We start from the raw sequence: 19,203 nt of genomic DNA on the forward strand, positions 1-19,203 counted from the left end.
GAAAGAAGTTGACCATATTACAGAGCTGTATTAGCCACAACTGCTAAACCTCTTTGAAAGAGACAGGTACTCCATCCATCCCGATGTGTTATGCCCTAATGCGTAACCAGTGTTTTGCCCACTGAACTGCATTTCCACTTGCATTTAGAGCTGGTTTCCAAAATAATTTATATTCAGATTGGGGTGCTACCCCAAGCTAATAACCCTAAATAGTGTAACTTTGATTATAAGAAGTGACTTGCAAGCTTCTTCAAGTGACGTAAATGGCAGTCTCTTTTTTGCCACATTATGACAAGTGCCAACTGCTTGCTGCCCCTAAATGACCCAGCAAGTATTAAATTATTGCTGAATGAAAGTAAACTACAGTGTGTTGTATTGGAATTTTCCTTACGAGCCACCACCCATGAAAACTTGCTTGCAATGTAGTGGGGAGATTCAAAGCCAAATATTAATCAATCAGTAATGCCTGATAGGGGGTGGGTGTTATTGGGAAAATAATGTCAATGTCAATCTGAGAGTGTTTGGCTGAGCACCTTTACACCTCTATAAGGGTCCTATTTTCCCATTAACACCTACCCTGGAGGGCATTGTTGCACTTGGATAATGGACTGTCTGTTGAATTGATTCATATTTACTTTATTAGTTTATACATGTTTTATTTTCTTATGTAAAATAGTCCCTCTGCTTAATGTTTCAGAGTCGCTGTTGCATATTTAATTGGAAGTATTTTACATCCAAAATATAAGTTATAAAAATATTTAATGCCAACACACACACACACACACACACACACACACACACACACACACACACACACACTCACACTCAAACTCGCACATATGTACGTGCCGGGACAGACAGATTTACACATGCAGAGTTACACGTATTGGTAGCCTGTCTAAGTACAGCTGTAGATTTTTTTGACCCATTGCTTCTGCTACTATTGAAACTGTCTGGGTATCTTTATTCCACACTGCTCTCTTTTCTGCTGCAAATCTCAGTGTGTTATGCCTTCGTGTTTCTCTCTGTATAAGGAAATGTAATCACTAGGTGTAGCAATTTCGGTGGTCAGTGCTACTTTTGTCTTTTATTCATTGACTACTGTTGGTAATGGGTGATCCCATGTGATACAGTCATTCTCTGTAATGCTTTGTGGTTTACATTTCCAGTGCTTCTTAGCTATTTCTGTATTGTAGTGTTTGCACAATCTCCAGTGCAATAATCTTGCCACATTGTTGTGCCTTTCAGTGTACAGGCCCTGTGCTGTTAGTGTATCACGGCCAGCAACAAGATGTGTGACTGTTTCCAGTCCTTTTTTTTACAGAATTTACATTTTTCTTTTTCACCTAGCTGCTCAATGGACTTTGGAGCTGCCATCATTAACCTTTCATCCTTTGATTTCAACTCACCACTCCTTAACCATTTCTTTGTCAAATCCTGATCAACACGAAGTTGTTCCCGGAGATCTTTTTACTTGCTACAATATTTATGCCTTTTGCACGTCTTCCCTTTTCATGTGATCCTTCTCTTTACATTTTTTGCTTTTTCTTTTGGCACATTCGGTTATTGTCTGATTTTTGTCTACTTCTGGTTTAGTTTCCACTCCTGCTTGCCACCGTGAGTGCTTCTGCTAAACTAAGCAGAGAGGTCATCTTAGAATGTCCTCTTTTCATGTTTTTGAAACTGTCACTATGTTTCAATCTAATAAGGTCAGCAGATATATATGCAGTCCCACGACTGCAGATCCATACATGTACTCAGTTTTGAGAAAGCCCATAGCTCTTTCAGAGCTAGAAGCATGTAATCTTGCTATACACTGAATTTTACACATAATTAGATAAGAGTGAAGCATTTTTTCTTATTTTCCTGTCCAACTGATTCAGTATCTTTTTAGGGTCATTTAATCACCCCAAAACTGTAAGTTAGAATAGGAACATCAAATTAGTTTGTAGCTTGAACTTTATTCCGAGATGTCAAGGCTGTTTTCAGTATTAGTTTTTGTCTTCTGAATTTTTCTTTACTGAGTTTTAATTGCATTTGTTCATGTCTTATTATTGATCCTTCATCAATTACCAAAAAATGTATGCATTCCTTCCTGCAAGTTTCTTTATATATCTCATTCCTGTCCCGGAGTAATATTTTCTTGGTGCTGCAGCTTTCTTACTTTAAAGGTTGCTTCTGCACATTTACCAAGACCTAATGACATTCTTATATCATCTGAGAAAGTTTTAACCACTTGCAGTTGTACCCCCTATAAGTGAGTAACATAATTTACCATATTGTTATCCAAGACATAAAAGGAATAGTATGTTTTCTTTATCAAAGTGTTCTTTTTAGTGGCACATCATATATAGAAATAAAATATTTGTAACACAGAACTTTATAGATATTACTTAATTTGTAAAGGTGGAGGTGTTAGCAAAGGGTAATTTAGTTATGTTAGATTTCAATGTACGATTTGTGAGTGAGTGAGGAGAAAGAAGGTGAAAGAATAATCAAGATGGAGATAAGGGATACTAGTAGAGACAAATCACATGGTCTGCTAGGAATTGTGGGGGGGACTGAAGCTAAACAGGAATGGTACTGGGTGTATTGGAGAGGTAAGTGTAAGTGTTGTATAAAAGGTTTCATGTGAGAAATATTAGGTCAGTGAGAAATGAGTTTCATAGTTTAGAAATGGAGACTCTGTAGTTGCTATCTGTTTGGGTTATTGGTAACGGATGTTTTGTTCTCAGTTTTCTAGGTGAATTTTAAGTTGTATAAGATTGTTGACTGCAGGGCATTTGTCTAGTTTGTCCACTATATCTACACAATGTTTAATATTGTTTTTAATTGACAGATGTAGGATGTGTTGAAATTCAAGCCAGGTTAGTTGTTTTAGAGCAAAGTAGTGATGGACTTAACAGTCATTTGCAAAAAAAAATTGGAAATTTTGTTGTAGCTACATTCCATTTTGTGTAGCTATGTTTTGTTGTAGGGAAGTCAGTATTACAGATGCGTAGAGTAGTGCTGGGAGTAAGCGTATTGCCCTGTTTGAGTTTGAACGTATTGAGTTAGATAATATTTGCATCGGTATAATATACTGAGTCAGTGGTTTGTTTTTGTTATAAAGTGATTAATGTGGCAGTCAAATGTAAGATGTTGTTCTAATGATGACACCTAGTAGTTTGGTTTGCTTATTTTTATTGTCAGATGAAAGTTCTGATTAATTCATTTAAGAGGGCATGGGACAGATGGAAAAAATGATAATTTGGAAAGGTAGGGGTTGACGAGGTAGAATGTTAAATACGTTTAAAGGATAGACTGTGTATGCTTATAGTCTTCTTTAATAGTGAAGAAAATGTAATATAATGTAGTAAGTCTTACCAAGCTAATGTACCGCATCCTTATTTCTCTTAATAGGTTGTCCCCTGGCTTGGATACTTATGTCTCTGTGTCATCAGTTGCTGTTGGAAGGCCTCAGCCATGTCGAAATTCTCCCAGCAACCTTTCCTCTTCCAGTGACACTAGCTCTGGTGGTGGAACACACAGGAGACAGAAGTCAATGCCTGAAGGGTAGGTTCCAAACTAATCATTAAAATCCTGTTTTAATTAAAAACAAAGTTATTTGTCAAACTGTCCCGTCACTAAGACAAAAAATCTGTTGATTGTTATAAGTTGGTCTGTAATGCATAACAAGCATTCAGTTGATATGCACCATGTTTAGAGGACCAAACATCTCAGAAGTGATAGCTGATTGTGTGGATTTTTGAGGAATAGATTATGTTCTAAAAGTGCATGCCGGTACATGGTGTGAGGACTGTCTAATAACATGATTAAGTTCACTTCAGAAAGTAGCATTAGTCACTGCTAGAGGCTTGGTTTTTCTTAGAAGTGCTGTAAAAAGTGAGATACTCAAAATTGCATTACCAGATTAAATACCATCTGGGAAGTGGAGGTTTCACTATTTTTGGTATTATTTTTAAATAAATTCTTTTGTAATCTGCTTCAAAAAGCATGGGGTACATATCTTGAAGAGGATGAGGTTGAATTAAAAAAAATCACTTAACTGTGTGGAGTTTGCATGTTCTCCCTGAGGTAAGCTGTGTTGTGGCTTAGTAAATTTCATCAAAGTGCCTGATTATTCATGAGGGCTCTATTCTAAGCTGGGGTGCCTTCTGTGTGGAGTTTGCATGTTCTCCCTATGTTCGCATGGGTTTCCTCCAGGTACTCCGGTTTCCTCCCACATTCCAAAGACATGCATCTGGAGCATTTCTCCCCAGGCCTCCGCTGAAAACAGGCTCTGTGGAACCTAGTCAGACTTTCCCGGTCAACAAATGATAAAATAAAAAAAAAAAAACTGCAAAACAACTTTGGAAAAATATAAGATGATATGGTGGGTTGCACTTCATTAAACTTGGGATACTAATCACAAATCACTTACACTAATTGAACCCCCCCCCCCCCCCGCAATCAGAAGTGCACATGCTCCAAAAGAAGATACCTGCAGGTCTGAACCCCAGGTCAAACAGACCTGTAACTGAGAATAACCCTGTGCAATTCATAGTGTGGATTAACTGTCTTGTGCATGTTTTGTGCGCTAAGACACTTGTTTGTGATATTGTACTGTTTTATCCATTCTTTCTTTTATAGTATAAGTTAAACAGTTACCTGGTCATCTGACGTACAGATCTGTAAGTGTCATCATAATGTTATGTTCCTAGGGCAATGGTAGCTTAGAGAAGAGTATTTGAGGTAAGCTGTGTTGTGGCTTAGTAAATTTCATCAAAGTGCCTGATTATTCATGAGGGCTCTATTCTAAGCTGTCTTTCTAAATGACTGGGGTTTAAAGAGATGCCTTCTGTTGATGAGTTTATAAATCTCAGGATATATTTTTCACAGAAGAAGCAAAATGCTTTCATTTTTCAGAGTTATACTCATGGGGGGACTTGACTGGCCAGCATTTTGTTCATGACTCAAAAGCTGAAAGCAAAAACTGTCCAAAGAAATTAATGCGTTATAGGTTCAAAGGTAAGAGCTAGGCTAGCTGCTATTGCTGGCCATTTTAAGCTAGTCAGTTTCCCATCTGTTGCTTGAGTTAACATATCTCATTTGTTTTTTGAGTGACCGGCATTCCTGAGGTAAATTTTCTATAATCCATCCATAGATCCAAGTTGCACTTAAATATGAACATGGATGTGCTTTGTTTTAAATGGATGGGAATTCTGTTCCAGAGCAGTGATATCCTTTATGTGATAAACCTGTCCAACCATTCTGTTGATATCACAGAAGAGGTTTAAATCCGTAGACTGAGTATTTGTAATGCCATTTGACTTGCTGATGTGCATTAAATCGCTCAGTATTGGGTCGGAGGATGCCTTGTATGCCAGACACAGGTCACCTCTTAGCAGTCTGTAGGATACCAAGTATAGTGACTAAGCTTTGAGTCAATTCATGTAGGACATATTGTTTAGCCCTTGTATCCTTTTATTACTGTATCTCTGTGGGCATTCCAAGTTGTTGAATGTTTCGAATGCATACCAAAGCGGTCATTATACTTGTACTGACCTTAAAAACTTTAAAAATTGCCAAACATGATACAGTGTAAGCTTATAATGCTTTTGCTGTAGTGGTCATCTTCTGACCTTTTCTTATTAAGTGTGCTAATAAACTTTTCGTGATCTAGTCCAGGGATTTTATTATAGGAACTATAATATCCTTTTAGACTGAAGAAAGTTGAGCATGGATTAAAAAAAACTTGACAGCTACCAAATTTGTAAGATTTTGAGACTAACTACTTAATAGTAGCTTGTAAATTAAAATAATGAATATTGATATTGTATTTGTAGCATTGCTTCCTTATGACTCGACTTTATGAAGTGGAATGAGCAGAATTTTAATTTTCTGCCAAGAAAGTTAATTCAGCAGAATTAATCCAGAATTACATTGCTATACTTCATTAAGTTAGGGCCTTCAGGGATGAAATATGGAGATTTTTTTTTTGTCTGGAAGACCTTTGTCAGAAAGAACAAAAGTCCAGCCTGCATGGAAGTAAAAGTAATATTTTATTAATCATATCAGTGATGACCAGAATCCCCCCCCCCAAAAAAAAACACACACATATCCCAAGCATTGTTATTTGCATCCCTGTAATCCTAGTTTTTGATTTCTCTCAAAACTTTTTGATTTCTAATAATGGGACAGGAATAGACCCCATCCCTTAGTCAGGGTACAGTTAAAGGTTATGAAATTAGTATTACTTCAGTCATTCATAATTGAAGAGGGCTCTTTTCAGCACCCGCAATGTACATAGCATTGCTTCCCTCTGCAGTCCATATGGAGTTATAGTAACTTATTACCATTACATGTAACCCCCATGTAATGGTAGCGTATTTGGAGTTATAGTAACTTATTACCATTACATGTAACCCCCATGTAATGGTAGCGTATTTGGAGTTATAGTAACTTATTACCATTACATGTAACCCCCATGTAATGGTAGCGTATTTGGAGTTATAGTAACTTATTACCATTACATGTAACCCCCATGTAATGGTAGCGTATTTGGGTGTACTTCAAAGTTGTGTTTTATTGGTCTAGTTGCTCCTACTACTATTGGAACTGTCTCGGTCTCTTTACTTCGATGTAGTTTATGTTTGCAAATCATGGTGAAATACTGTAATTGCTGGGTGTAGCACTATTCCAGTGATTAGTGCTACTTTAATCTTCTTTTTTTTTTTTTTTTGACTACTGTGTCTAGTTTTCTTACAGATGTTTTCTTGACTGTTGGTATTGGGTGATTCATGTGATCCAAACTTCATCATTAATGATAATGCTCTGTCGTTCATGTTTCCGTTTCCTCTCTGCTACTTGTATATTGTAGTTTTTGCAGAATGCCCACTGCAACAGTCTTGACGCATTATTTTGCCTTTCTGTATACAAACCATTCAGTCATGAGCGTAATGCAACCAACAATGAGATGTCCAACTGTTTCCAGTTCATTTTCTCACACTTTTTTTATAGACTTCGTAAACCAACATGTACATAATGTAGCCCACTAACTCTGGCTGCCATTATCAGTCTTGCATCTTTTGATTAAACTTCGCCTCTCCTTTTCCTGCATCAAATCTTATAATTGTTCCTGTGGGCTTCCCAGTTTCTTTCCTTTTCTTGTGCTTTGCTTTATATTCATTACTTTGTTTTTTGGCACTTTGTGCTGCTAAGTCCCGTCTTTTTTTGGTTTGATTGCCGTTCTCGTTTCTTTCCTTTTCTTGTGCTTTGCTTTATATTCATTACTTTGTTTTTTGGCACTTTGTGCTGCTAAGTCCCGTCTTTTTTTGGTTTGATTGCCGTTCTCGTTTCTTTCCTTTTCTTGTGCTTTGCTTTATATTCATTCCTTTGTTTTTTGGCACTTTGTGCTGCTAAGTCCCGTCTTTTTTTGGTTTGATTGCGGTTCGCGTTTCTTTCCTTTTCTTGTGCTTTGCTTTATATTCATTCCTTTGTTTTTTGGCACTTTGTGCTGCTAACCATTCTCCTTTCTTTCCTTTTCTTGCGCTTTGCTTTATATTCATTCCTTTGTTTTTTGGCACTTTGTGCTGCTAAGTCCCGCCTTTTTTTTGGTTTGATTGCCGTTCAAGTTTCTTTCCTTTTCTTGTGTTTTGCTTTATATTCATTCCTTTGTTTTTTTGGCACTTTGTGCTGCTAAGTCCTGTCTTTTTTTGGTTTGATTGCCGTTCTCGTTTCTTTCCTTTTCTTGCGCTTTGCTTTATATTCATTCCTTTGTTTTTTGGCACTTTGTGCTGCTAAGTCCTGTCTTTTTTTGGTTTGATTGCCGTTCTCGTTTCTTTCCTTTTCTTGCGCTTTGCTTTATATTCATTCCTTTGTTTTTTGGCACTTTGTGCTGCTAAGTCCCGTCTTTTTTTGGTTTGATTGCCGTTCTCATTCCTTTCCAAAGTACTTTTGCTAAATTAAGTAAAGCTGCCATCTTTCATCTTAGACAACTTTTCATCATGCTTTACTCTGTTTTTCACTATGTTTGGATCAGGTGAGGTTAGCAGATATGTATACAGTCCTTTAATCGCAGACCTATATATGTCAGTTTTTTGTAGGTCCATACCTCCTTCAGTGCGATGGATATGTAATCTTCACATGCTGTGTTTTTTATGTAAGATAGGAAAGAAGCATTTATCTTGTTTTCTTCTCCAGTGATGTTTGGGGCCTGTCACTCACACCAACACTATAATTTAGAACAGGAGGAGCACATTAATTTATAGCTTAGGCTTATTCCTAGAAGTCAAAGCAGTTTTCAATCCGCTTTAGTCTTCTGAGGTATTCCTTACTAAGCCCCGTTCTCATTTGTTCATGTTTTTTATAGCCAACCCTTCATCTCTTCTCAAATATTTATACAGTCTCCCTTACACAAGCTCCATTTATATCACATTCCTGTCCCCAGACTGTTCTTTTTTATTTCATGGTGCTGCAGCTTTCCTATTTCCGGTTGTAAACATTGCTTTTGCACATTTTTCTGTTTTTCCGACGGCATTATATAGTTAAATCTTCGGCCAAAGTAGTGAAAAGCAAAATTGTACCGACGCTTAATAGTGCGTTGGTTAAATCTAGCACAAAACTGACAACTAGCAATGTCGTGGTCAGGGCCTAGGCAAGGAATACAATAAGAAAGAAAATCCTTATGAGGTATTTGCTTCCCACAAGAAATACAATTGTTAACTTTTTCTGACATCGATCTGGAGCAAGAAAAAAGTTTCCCCAACGGGGTACTTAGCTTTATTGAAGTCTTAGGATCTGAAATTCAATTTCGAAAATCTCAGAAGTCGGCCGATTGGCACTTGCGTACTGCTTTTGCTTCGGGCACCACGCAGCAAGAAAGACTGAAGAAAATGGTGTTGGCTGCATCTTTTATACCCTGGTGCACTGACGTCAGGGACGAGGCAACAGCAACCGACGCCGGACCAGGACTTTGGAATTCAGGCCAACTGCGGGTAGCCTGCCAGCAGGATAACCCAAGTGTAATGACTGCAACAGTGAATACACTTGAACATCTACATTTATGGTAGGTACACAACTGTACTTTTCTGCTTGTATGTCTTGATATTGTACAAATTTGTGTCTTTCACTTTGCAAGATTGTGGAAAGTATCACATATAATTTCCCTCCACAAAGGCGGACCCTCCACAGAACTAACCAATTACTGCCCCATAGCTATTCTCTCTCCACTCTCCAAAATACTAGAGAGATGCATACACACTCAGGTCTCAGACTACCTCCTTACTAACAACCTCCTTTCCAATACTCAGCATGGTTTCTGACCAAACCATAGCACCACCACTGCCTTACTGTCCTTTACTAACACTATCCTTCAGCATAAAAACAATGGCCATCTCTCCTCTGCTACTTTCTTAGACCTATCTAAAGCATTTGCCATGGTCCCACACAAACAACTTATCTCTGTCCTCAATAACCTATCCTTCTCACAATCAGTTACTTGTCTGACATCCAACAATCCGTTGTATGGCAGAATGACATATCTCCCCAACTACCTGTCTCCATAGGGGTTCCCCAAGGATCCATCCTTGGACCCCTACTCTTCTCTGTTTTCACCAATAATCTAGCCTCTGCCACCAAACATGGCACACTCGTACAATACGCTGATTAAACCATCATCTGCTCAGCCCAGTCCCTACCCAAACTGCAAAAAGTCACACAGGAAGCCTTTTCCTGTGTTGAAACTCGGTTATCTGATGCCCAATTAATACTCAACCCAAACAAAACTAAACTACTCATCTTCCAACCCACCAAACATACTCGAAACAACTCTCACTTTAACATCACAGCAAAAGACATACCACTATATACCCTACTGAACACACCAAATTGCTAGGAGTGGAAATAGACAATAAACTAAAATTTGACATTCACATGTCTATGACCATAAAAAGAGTCCACAAAAAACTAGGAGCATTATACAGAAATAAGCAACTTCTCACCAAAGCAGCAAAGATTTCAAAAGCAAATTCCCACCTTATCTCCACCCTACTTTATGCCTCTCCAATATATATCAACCTAAGGCAATGGGATCTAAACAAGCTAGAGACCTGCTACAACAAAATCGCCAAATTTGCCACAGGGGCATCCTACCGTAGTCACCACTGTCTCTCACTTGCTGAACTGGGCTGGCTTGAACTCCCTCACCTCCTTCAATGGTATCAGCTCTCTCGCCCACAAACTAGTAAACCATCCACTAAATGTCCTCTCCCTCCAGAATCTACTCCAACCCTATCGCACCACCATACCACTAAGATCAGCAACAAAAATCACTTGCAGATCACTAAAGCCAATAACTCTGCTGGTGAAGCACTATTCTCTTGCACCATAGCGAAATTATGGAACTCTCTCCCACCCACAATTACCTCCATACCATTGTACACCCACTTCAAAACTTTACTAAAAGCGCACCTAAAAACATGCTGGCTATGCCCTTGCAACTCCCACTCTAATATCACCCATCCCATCCAACCACTACCTTCCTTTCCACTCCACTAACTACCCCGATTATAACAAGCTCAGATGCTCATAAGCCTAGTACTTATTATACAGCAGGAACTTCTTATTGTTACATTTGTTAATGTCTATTATGTACTTCACAGGTAAAGATTCTAGTTGTCTACTGATGTACTATGTTCTTCATCTGTAAATATGTTGTAATTGCTATGTAAATTGTCAATCGCTATGTAATCCAATGTAACTACTGTCTGTTTATTTTAACTGTGGAGTTTTTCTCCCCGGGCCTCTACTGAAAATGGACCTATGTCCAGTCGGACACTCCCGGTCAACAAATATAAATAAAGAAAGAAAGAAAGAAAGATAGTGAATGTAGCAATTTTGTTAACCAAAGCTGCTTTTTCTCTTGAACTAGAATACCAGTCTGATGTCCTTCAAGGATGCGTCTGCAGTTATCACATATGGGTTGTCCTGCCTCGGGCAGCCCTTCGGTCGGCCGGATTCCAAAGTCTGGGTCTGGCGTCGGCTGATGTTGCATTTTCCCCGACGTCAGAGCGCCTGGGGTATAAAAGCATCAGTCTTTTCTTGCCGCGTGGTGCCCAAAGCAGAAGCAGTTCGCAAGTGCCGGTCGGCCAGCTCCTGTAATTCAGCTACCGAAGACTTCAAAAAAGCTAAGTACCCCGTTGGGGACTCTTTCTTGCCTCAGCCGATGTCCGATAAAGTTAATAATTGTTTGACTTGTGGGAAACAAATACCTCATAAGGATTTCCACTCTTACTGCCTCCCCTGCCTAGGCCCAGACCACGACGTCTCGGCCTGTTCAGCCTGTGCTTCCTTCAACCGACGCACTCTTAGACGTCGGGCGGAGTTTGCAGAGGAATTTTTTGGGGCTAGTTACTCGTATAAGATGCCGTCGGAGACTCCGACTTCTCATTTAGTTAAGAAACGGAAGGACAAGGACCGACACACGCGGACCACGGTTTCGGCTGAAACCCCGGCCAGGCCTACCGTGAGTGTCTCGGTCTCGGCTGAAACAGAGTCCTAGGTACCTCCTATTACCGAAACCGCTCAACCGACTACCTCGGTTCCGGAGGCCCCGGCCGAGTCGGTTATTGAATTGCCAACAGAAACTGGTGTACTGGAACCTTCCGACACCATTCCTTTAGACAAATCCACACCAGCACGTGGTGCAGCCAGGCCTCCTGCTTCCATGTCCATTAAGGCATTCTCCAGGGCTAAAGCTGCTAAACTTTCAAAAGCTTTGCCTCCCAAGGTTATCCCCCAGGGACCCTCTACTGGTTCACAGATTCTAAGCTTAGCAGAGGATCTTATCTCCTTAATTAGGGGCTCAACCCCATCCGGACAGGGGCTCTCAACCTCCACCAGACAAAAGGCCCAGGGTTGAGCTCTCTGATCCCCTCTCCTCAGATGAGGCCTCTGATGGCTGTACTCCCTCGGACCACCAGAAGGAGGCTTTTTTGGCCTACGAGGATTCTGATGCAGAGGAATCTATTCCCTCGGCCTCCCCTCCTGAAGAGTTTTCCTTTGGGGAGACACTATACACCATGAGGGAGCATTTCCAATGGCAGGGCCAGGAATTCCCTGATTCCAGGAAAAGATTAAGGACCTTTTTACATTTGCCTCGGCATAGGCCTTTAGCTATTCCTCCTGTTTTGAATGTCATTGATGATGTGTACTCTGACTCTAGCACAACCCCTGATTCTCTTCCTCTGGCTCCTGCCAAACCCGATAGGTACTACAGGGTCCCGGACTCTCATCTTTACCTTTACAAGGACCACTCTGCAGATCCAGAAACTATCTCCCAGGGCCCTAAAGGGGTTGCATCGGCCACTGCTAAAAATCCCCTCCCCTCAGAAAGGGAGTCCAGAGCTTTAGAGAGATGGGGCAAAAAAAGTGTATACTTCTGCTACTCTTTCAATGAGGGCATTAAATTGTCAATTTCATATGATACAGTACCAAGAGTATTTGTTAGATGAATAGCATAAAAAACTGTCTTCACCTGACCCCCTAGACTGTAAGTCCCTTCAGGATCTGGTGCATAACTCTCAACAAGTTAGCAACCATTTCTTGCAATGTGGTTATGATGCATTGGAAGCTTCATGTAGGTCAGCTATGACTGGCGCAGTCATACGTAGGCATGCTTGGCTGAAGGAACAATCTCTGCCAGATCATGTTAAAGCAAAGCTGCTGGATGCTCCACTGGAAAAACAAAAGTTATTTGGCTCCATGGCTCAGGAGGTCCTAAAGAAATTTGAAGAAAAAGCAAAATCAGTACAAACAGTCAAAGATTTTCTCCAAGTACAACCACCAAGATTCAGCAGGAATTGGCCTTCCAAGAATTGGTCCTTGCCAGACACAGAGAGATTTCAGAGAGGCAACAACAGGCATGCCAGAGGTAGAGGGCATGCTAGAGGCCCCTACAGAGGACGTCAATGGCATCCTCCCAACCAGAGAGGTAATGCAGGACCCTCAACTGCTGCACAAGGACAGGTTCAATGACTTTACTTTGACACCGCCAACCAGGGCTCAATTGGAAGCACCTTTGGGCGGAAAGCTTTCTTTATTTTCAAAAAATTGGCACAGTATTACAAGGGACAAATGGACACTGCAAATAATAGACAAGGGATACAAGTTTAATTTCCACACATTACCAAAAAGAAAGGGCATGCCAGACCTGCCACCAAATCAAAGGGCAGAGGCTTTGAAACAAGTTTCCAGCTTAATGCAAATGAAAGCAATAGAAAAAGTCCCTCTCTCAGAACAAGGCCAAGGGTTTTATTCCAGACTATTCCTTGTTCCAAGAAAAGAAAAACAATGGAGGCCTATTCTCGACTTGTCCACTCTGAACACCTATCTCATTGTACCAAAGTTCAAAATGCTGACTCTACAGCAGCTCCTTCCCATGCTGGGCAAGGGGTCTTGGCTGGTAACTCTAGACCTCAAGGAGGCATACCTGCATGTCCCTATCAGACAAAGTTGCAGAAGATACCTCAGATTTCTTGCAGGGTCAGAGCATTATCAATTCTCAGCATTTCCCTTTGGCTTATCTACTGCGCGCAGAGTATTCACGAAATGCCTGGCATCAGTAATTGCACACTGCAGACTTCAGGGGATGCAAATATACCCATATCTGGACGACTGCCTTATACAAGCGGACAGCCAACAAACTTTGGTAAAACATTTGAATTATGCCATTCACCTACTTCAGGCCTTGGGATACACAGTCAACTTTCACAAATCAAGACTTGTTCCATCCCAAAGAATAACCTTCCTGGGTGCAGATCTAGATACAACCACCCAAATGGCCTTCCTCACAGAAGAAAAACAAAGTCAACTACCAGATTACTTAAAAAATCTGACAAGACAAACCCAGCTGACTGCAAGGAAAATCCTGCAAGCCCTGGGTTATATGGCTTCTTGCATACTACTGATTCCGCAAGCAAGACTACATCTGAGGAAACTACAATGGTACCTAAGGAGTTTATGGACTCAGCACAGTCACAGCCTGGAAAGTTTGATACCATTCATTCCATGCCTTCAAAAGGAATTTCTGTGGTGGGCTCAAGCAAGCCAGTCAAACAGGGGTCTGCCTTTCAACAAACCAATAGCCAGCCAAACCATTACAACAGACGCTTCAGACCACGGATGGGGAGCGCACATGGAGGGTAGATGCATTCAAGGTCAATGGTCACAAAAAGAGCTACGCATGCACATAAACCAAAAGGAAATGTTGGCAGTGATACATGCAGTCGAAGCCTTCACACCTTTTCTGCATCATGGCCATCTGTTAATAAGGACAGACAACACCACGGTTATGTGGTACATAAACAAGCAAGGAGGCACCCACTCCTGTCCTCTTTGCAGGCTGGCAATGAATCTATGGGAACTTTCCTTAAAACTCAGTATACAGCTACAATCCCAGTTTGTGCCAGGGAAAGACAATATACTGGCGGACAGCTTAAGCAGAAATATCATGGATGCACATGAATGGATGCTGCACCCAGACATCTTTCTACAGATAACACAATCATGGGGGAGACCGGACTTAGATCTTTTTGCCTCCCCCCACAATCATCAACTGAAGAAATTCTGCTCAAGGACATACCACCCACAAGCATGGAAAGTGGACGCCCTCTCTTTCAGCTGGAGAACTCTAACAGTGTATGCATTTCCGCCTCTCCCATTAATGACCAAGGTTTTACTGAAGATCAGGACAGAGCAGCCAAAGGTGATTCTGATAGCTCCGGACTGGCCAAGACAGCACTGGTACCCACTGTTAAAGAGCATGTCACGTACGAAACCATGGCCTCTTCCTCTATGGCCACTTCTACTGACACAGCACAATTACAAATCTCTGCATCCCAACCTGAAAACCTTGCAACTAACAGCCTGGAAAATACCTTGACTACTCCTCAGGACAAGCTATCCCAGAGAGTGAAAGATATTATTATGGAAGCTCGCAGGCCTTCCACAAGAAAGGCATATTCATCAAAATGGAAAAGATTTCTCATTTGGAATACCACAAAGGGCCTAAATGTGACAGTGATGAGCATGGCACATATCCTGGAATACTTGGCAGAAATGTTCCACGATGGTCTGTCTTACTCCTCCATTAAAATTCATGCTTCAGCAATTTCAGCAGAGTACAATACTGATCCGCCTGTCTTCTCTCATCCTCTCCTAAGACAGTTTCTAAGAGGAATCAAAAACATCAATCCTCCAAGGAAACCACCTCTACCTACTTGGGACCTTAACTTCGTGTTGGAAAAACTAACACTGCCTCCCTTTGAACCAGCAGCATCTGCAGAACTACAGTTCCTGTCTTGGAAGACTGCCTTCCTTCTGGCCATAACCTCAGCAAGAAGAGTATCTGAGTTACAGGCCCTTATGGCAGTACAGCCTTTTCTTATTTTTCATCAGGACAGAGTTTCACTGAGAAACAATCCTACATTTATGCCAAAGGTGGTATCCAGGGTATCATTAAATCAAGCTATTCATTTACCTACCCTTTTTCCCAAATCCACAAAACAAAGGGGAGAAACTTCTGCACACTCTGGACATACACAGACAGTTGCGCTACTACTTGGACAGAACTAAAGGTTACAGGAAAACTGACCAGCTGTTGGTAGCATATGCTGCTGGTACACAAGGAAAAGCAATTTCCAAACAGACAATTTCAAAATGGATAGGGAATTGCATTCATTTTTGTTACTCCTTTCATGGAAAAACTGTGCCAGCTAACATTAGACCACATTCCACGAGAGCCACAGCCACCTCCACAGCCTTCTTAAGAGGGGTGGCTACCAAGGACATTTTAGAAGCTGCTACATGGAGCTCCGTGCATACATTTGCCAAGCATTACAATTTACCTTTATATTCCAGATCCAGAGCAGGCTTTGCTACGGCAGTCCTGCAGGGCATTTTAGCTACACCATCCTTTACATAGTTCCTCCACCCCCAGATTGGCTATGGTATTCTACCCATATGTGATGACTGCAGATGCATCCTTGAAGGACATAGTACAGTTTTGTACCTACCATAAATGTAGATGTCCGATAGATATGCATCTGCAGTCAGGTTTACCCTCCCTCCTTCCCCTCAGTGGTATTTCTTGGGTACTTACCCCTCTGATAGCTAGCTGGGGGGATCTATTATGGTGTATTTGTTTTTATATTATTGTGCATGTTTGGATTTTTATTGCATCTCTCCAAATTTAGCCTTTCTTAGAGGTCACCTGGCATCTGGGGCAAGAAAAACTGAGGAAGATGGCGTCAGTGGATGCTTTTATACCCCAGGCGCTCTGCCGTCGGGGAAAATGCGACATCAGCTGACGCCGGACCCAGACTTTGGAATCCGGCCGACCGAAGGGCTGCCCGAGGCAGGACAACCCATATGTGATGACTGCAGATGCATACCTATCGGACATCTACATTTATGGTAGGTACAAAACTGTACTTTTGGTTCTGTTATCTTATTTACTGGTATGAGATGTTCTCACATGATAATTAGCTCATCATTTTCAATAATCCTTTATGGTTCATGATTCCAGTGCCTCTCAGCTACTTGTGTGTTGTAATGTTTATAAAGTCTCCATTGTAACAAAGTTTGCCACATTATTATGTCTTTCAGTATGTAAACTTTCTGTGAACTTATCGCAGCATGCAACACATTGCATAACTTTCTAGTTGTGTTCTACAAAACCTACATTTGTTTGTTTCTCTTACCTTTTCCTTGGATTTTATGAGACATCTAGTATGTAATCCAGTATCTTGTGCTGCGAATATTAACTTTTCATCTTTTGGTTTACATTTGCCTCATCTGACCCACGTGGCTGTTCCAGGAGATGTCTGTACTTTTTACTATAATTATAGGTTTTCCGCTTCTCTTTTCTTTTTTCCTGCTCAGATCCATTGTATTGTTTCGTTTGTTTTTTGCACTTTCTGTGGCTACTTGTTTATTGTCAGTGTCTGATTTGATTTCCATGCCGGCTCATTAGGCTTCTGCTAAACTAAGGAAAGATGTCATTTCAGTCTTATAGTGTTCATGTTTTAAAACTTTCACAATGTTTTTACCTGATGATTTCCGCAAATACGTACATAATCTCACCATTGTGTGTGTGCGTGTGCATGTGGTCAGTTTGAAGGAGACCCATGCCTCCTTCATAGAGAGGGATATATCATCTTGCAAACACTGTTTTTGTATATCATTTAATGGCCACAAATCAGTTTTCCTGTTAAACTTATCCAGCTCTTTTTTGGGGCTAGTCAGTCACCCCAAAGCCAAGTTAAAACAAAAGGTGCAAGTTGATTTATAGCTTGAACTTTATTCCTAAATATCAAAGCAATTTTCTGTAGTAGTTTGTGAGTCTTCTAAAATATTTCTTACTAAGCTTTGTTTTCATTTTTTTGTTATATTGCTGCCTCTTCTGTCTTGTACACTCCCTCTTATTTCAGCTCTCTTATAAACACATCCCTGTCCAAATTTTGTATTTTCTCAGTTCTTCAGTTTTCCTCTTTCAGGTGTACATTTGCAAATTTGTCAAGACCAGATGAAATTTTTATAACTTATAGCTGCTGTTTAAGGACTTTATCTAATGTTTTGAGATCATCCACAAAAGCAGATGATATATCTCTGACCGGATGAGTTTCTTAAAGTTAGACTGAATCCTTGACATAGGGCTGTTAAGTAAACAGCTTAATGGATTGAGAACTAAATGGTAAAGGTGAAAAGAATGACTGTGAGATATTTCACACTGTATTTTCACACCGTGGATTGCAGTTTGCCCTTTTTCGGGGTTCATCTGCAAAGTCGTCTGACATTTCTTCATAGTAACTGCAATAAAATGTACCTGTGTTGGATGGATCTTGCATACTTGTAAGCATTCTATAATCCAGGAATGAGGAATACTAGCAGGTGCTTTTTTGTTAATCTGTCCATGACATACTGAGATTCATATTATTTTTACAGGGCTGCATACTGGCTATTAAAAAAAAAAAGATTTTTTGCTCCATATGGATCTCTCTCATTCTTCTTCCATTCTATGACCATAAGTGACCTTTTTATCTAAATGACTGTATATTCTTATCTTCATCAATTTTTGTATATACCTTGTATATCTTTGGGGGGCAGGTTATTGGTAGATCGTTCTTAGGGTGATCTGCACGTTCACTTTTAAGTACAAGTATGGTTTTCTCCTTTGTTAGTCAGTCTGGTACCATTTCAGGGTGTACATAGAAGTAGTTTTACTACAGCATAGCATTGCATTATAACAAGAGGGGACATGTCCTCGGATGTCCAAGTGGTGTGTTGCTTTCCCTGGAAAGGCTGGTCAGGAATGCCTCTTACAGCTTTTTTGGAGGCGAGTGCAGGCATTGTTGAGTATTATAGGCAGTGCCAGCAGTAAGAGACTCCTTTTACCTTTTTTGAAAGTGTATGCCTTGTGTCCTTATTTGGGTCCTTTTCTAACACTATTTGTGGCACCTAGGAGGAAGAGGAAGGCTGTGCATTAGTTTGTTTGGAATTTTTTTCCAGTTCCTTTTTTTTTGTCGTTGAAACTTAGAAAAATGACCCTGAGTAGCTGGCGTAATCCTCTGAGTCTGAATTAGTGTTTCTCACATCCCTAGGTTAACTTTTCTGCCTGGGAATGCTTGAATGCCCAGGCAAGTTTATCCATACCTAAGTCTGTGAATAAAACAATGGTTACGCAGCTGGATACAGCAAATCATTGTAGAGGCTTACCTGCTTGTCCTAACTGGGGGTGGGGTTACCATTGGTGTCCTACCAGCCTGTATACTGGGGCTAGTTACTTTATGGCTATTCTTAAACAAAAAAGTGAGAAGTGGGCAGTGAATAACTGGATATGCCAATGACTGCAAACAGGTAACATAATTACTTTAGTAAAAGTTGTGACCTGACAAAAAATATATCAGTTATGGTTACAAATGATCAAATCATAAAAAATGTCATTAAAGCTGTAGGGACAACAATTCAGCCACTGACCTCTGTGTATTCTGTAGTCCATCTAATTCTAAAAGACATCCAGATGTCAGTGGGTAGTTGGCTTAATGCGCAAGGCAGTTTTGCTCACCCTTAATGCATGTAAACGTTGTTAAACGTCCCCCAGTTGCTGTATTCACTTTGTTTTTCACAACAAAAGTGATCAGCTACTTCTGAGCACACACTTAT

The 19,203-nt window shown here is 40.5% G+C and overlaps 1 protein-coding gene across 1 annotated transcript in view; it reads left to right on the top strand.

The window, feature by feature from the left end:
* The window catches only part of SIPA1L1 (signal induced proliferation associated 1 like 1), a 2,148,853-nt gene that overhangs the window by 1,414,859 nt on the left and 714,791 nt on the right, over positions 1–19,203 (top strand). Inside the window, exon 11 of the mRNA XM_044073855.1 lies at positions 3,403–3,555. Coding sequence (XP_043929790.1) covers positions 3,403–3,555 — 153 coding nt within the window. The remainder of the gene's footprint in view (positions 1–3,402; positions 3,556–19,203) is intronic.

The sequence above is a fragment of the Protopterus annectens genome, chromosome 6.part0 (genome assembly GCF_019279795.1).
Source record: "Protopterus annectens isolate FY-2018-M chromosome 6.part0, PAN1.0, whole genome shotgun sequence".
Taxonomy (NCBI): Eukaryota; Metazoa; Chordata; order Ceratodontiformes; family Protopteridae; genus Protopterus; species Protopterus annectens.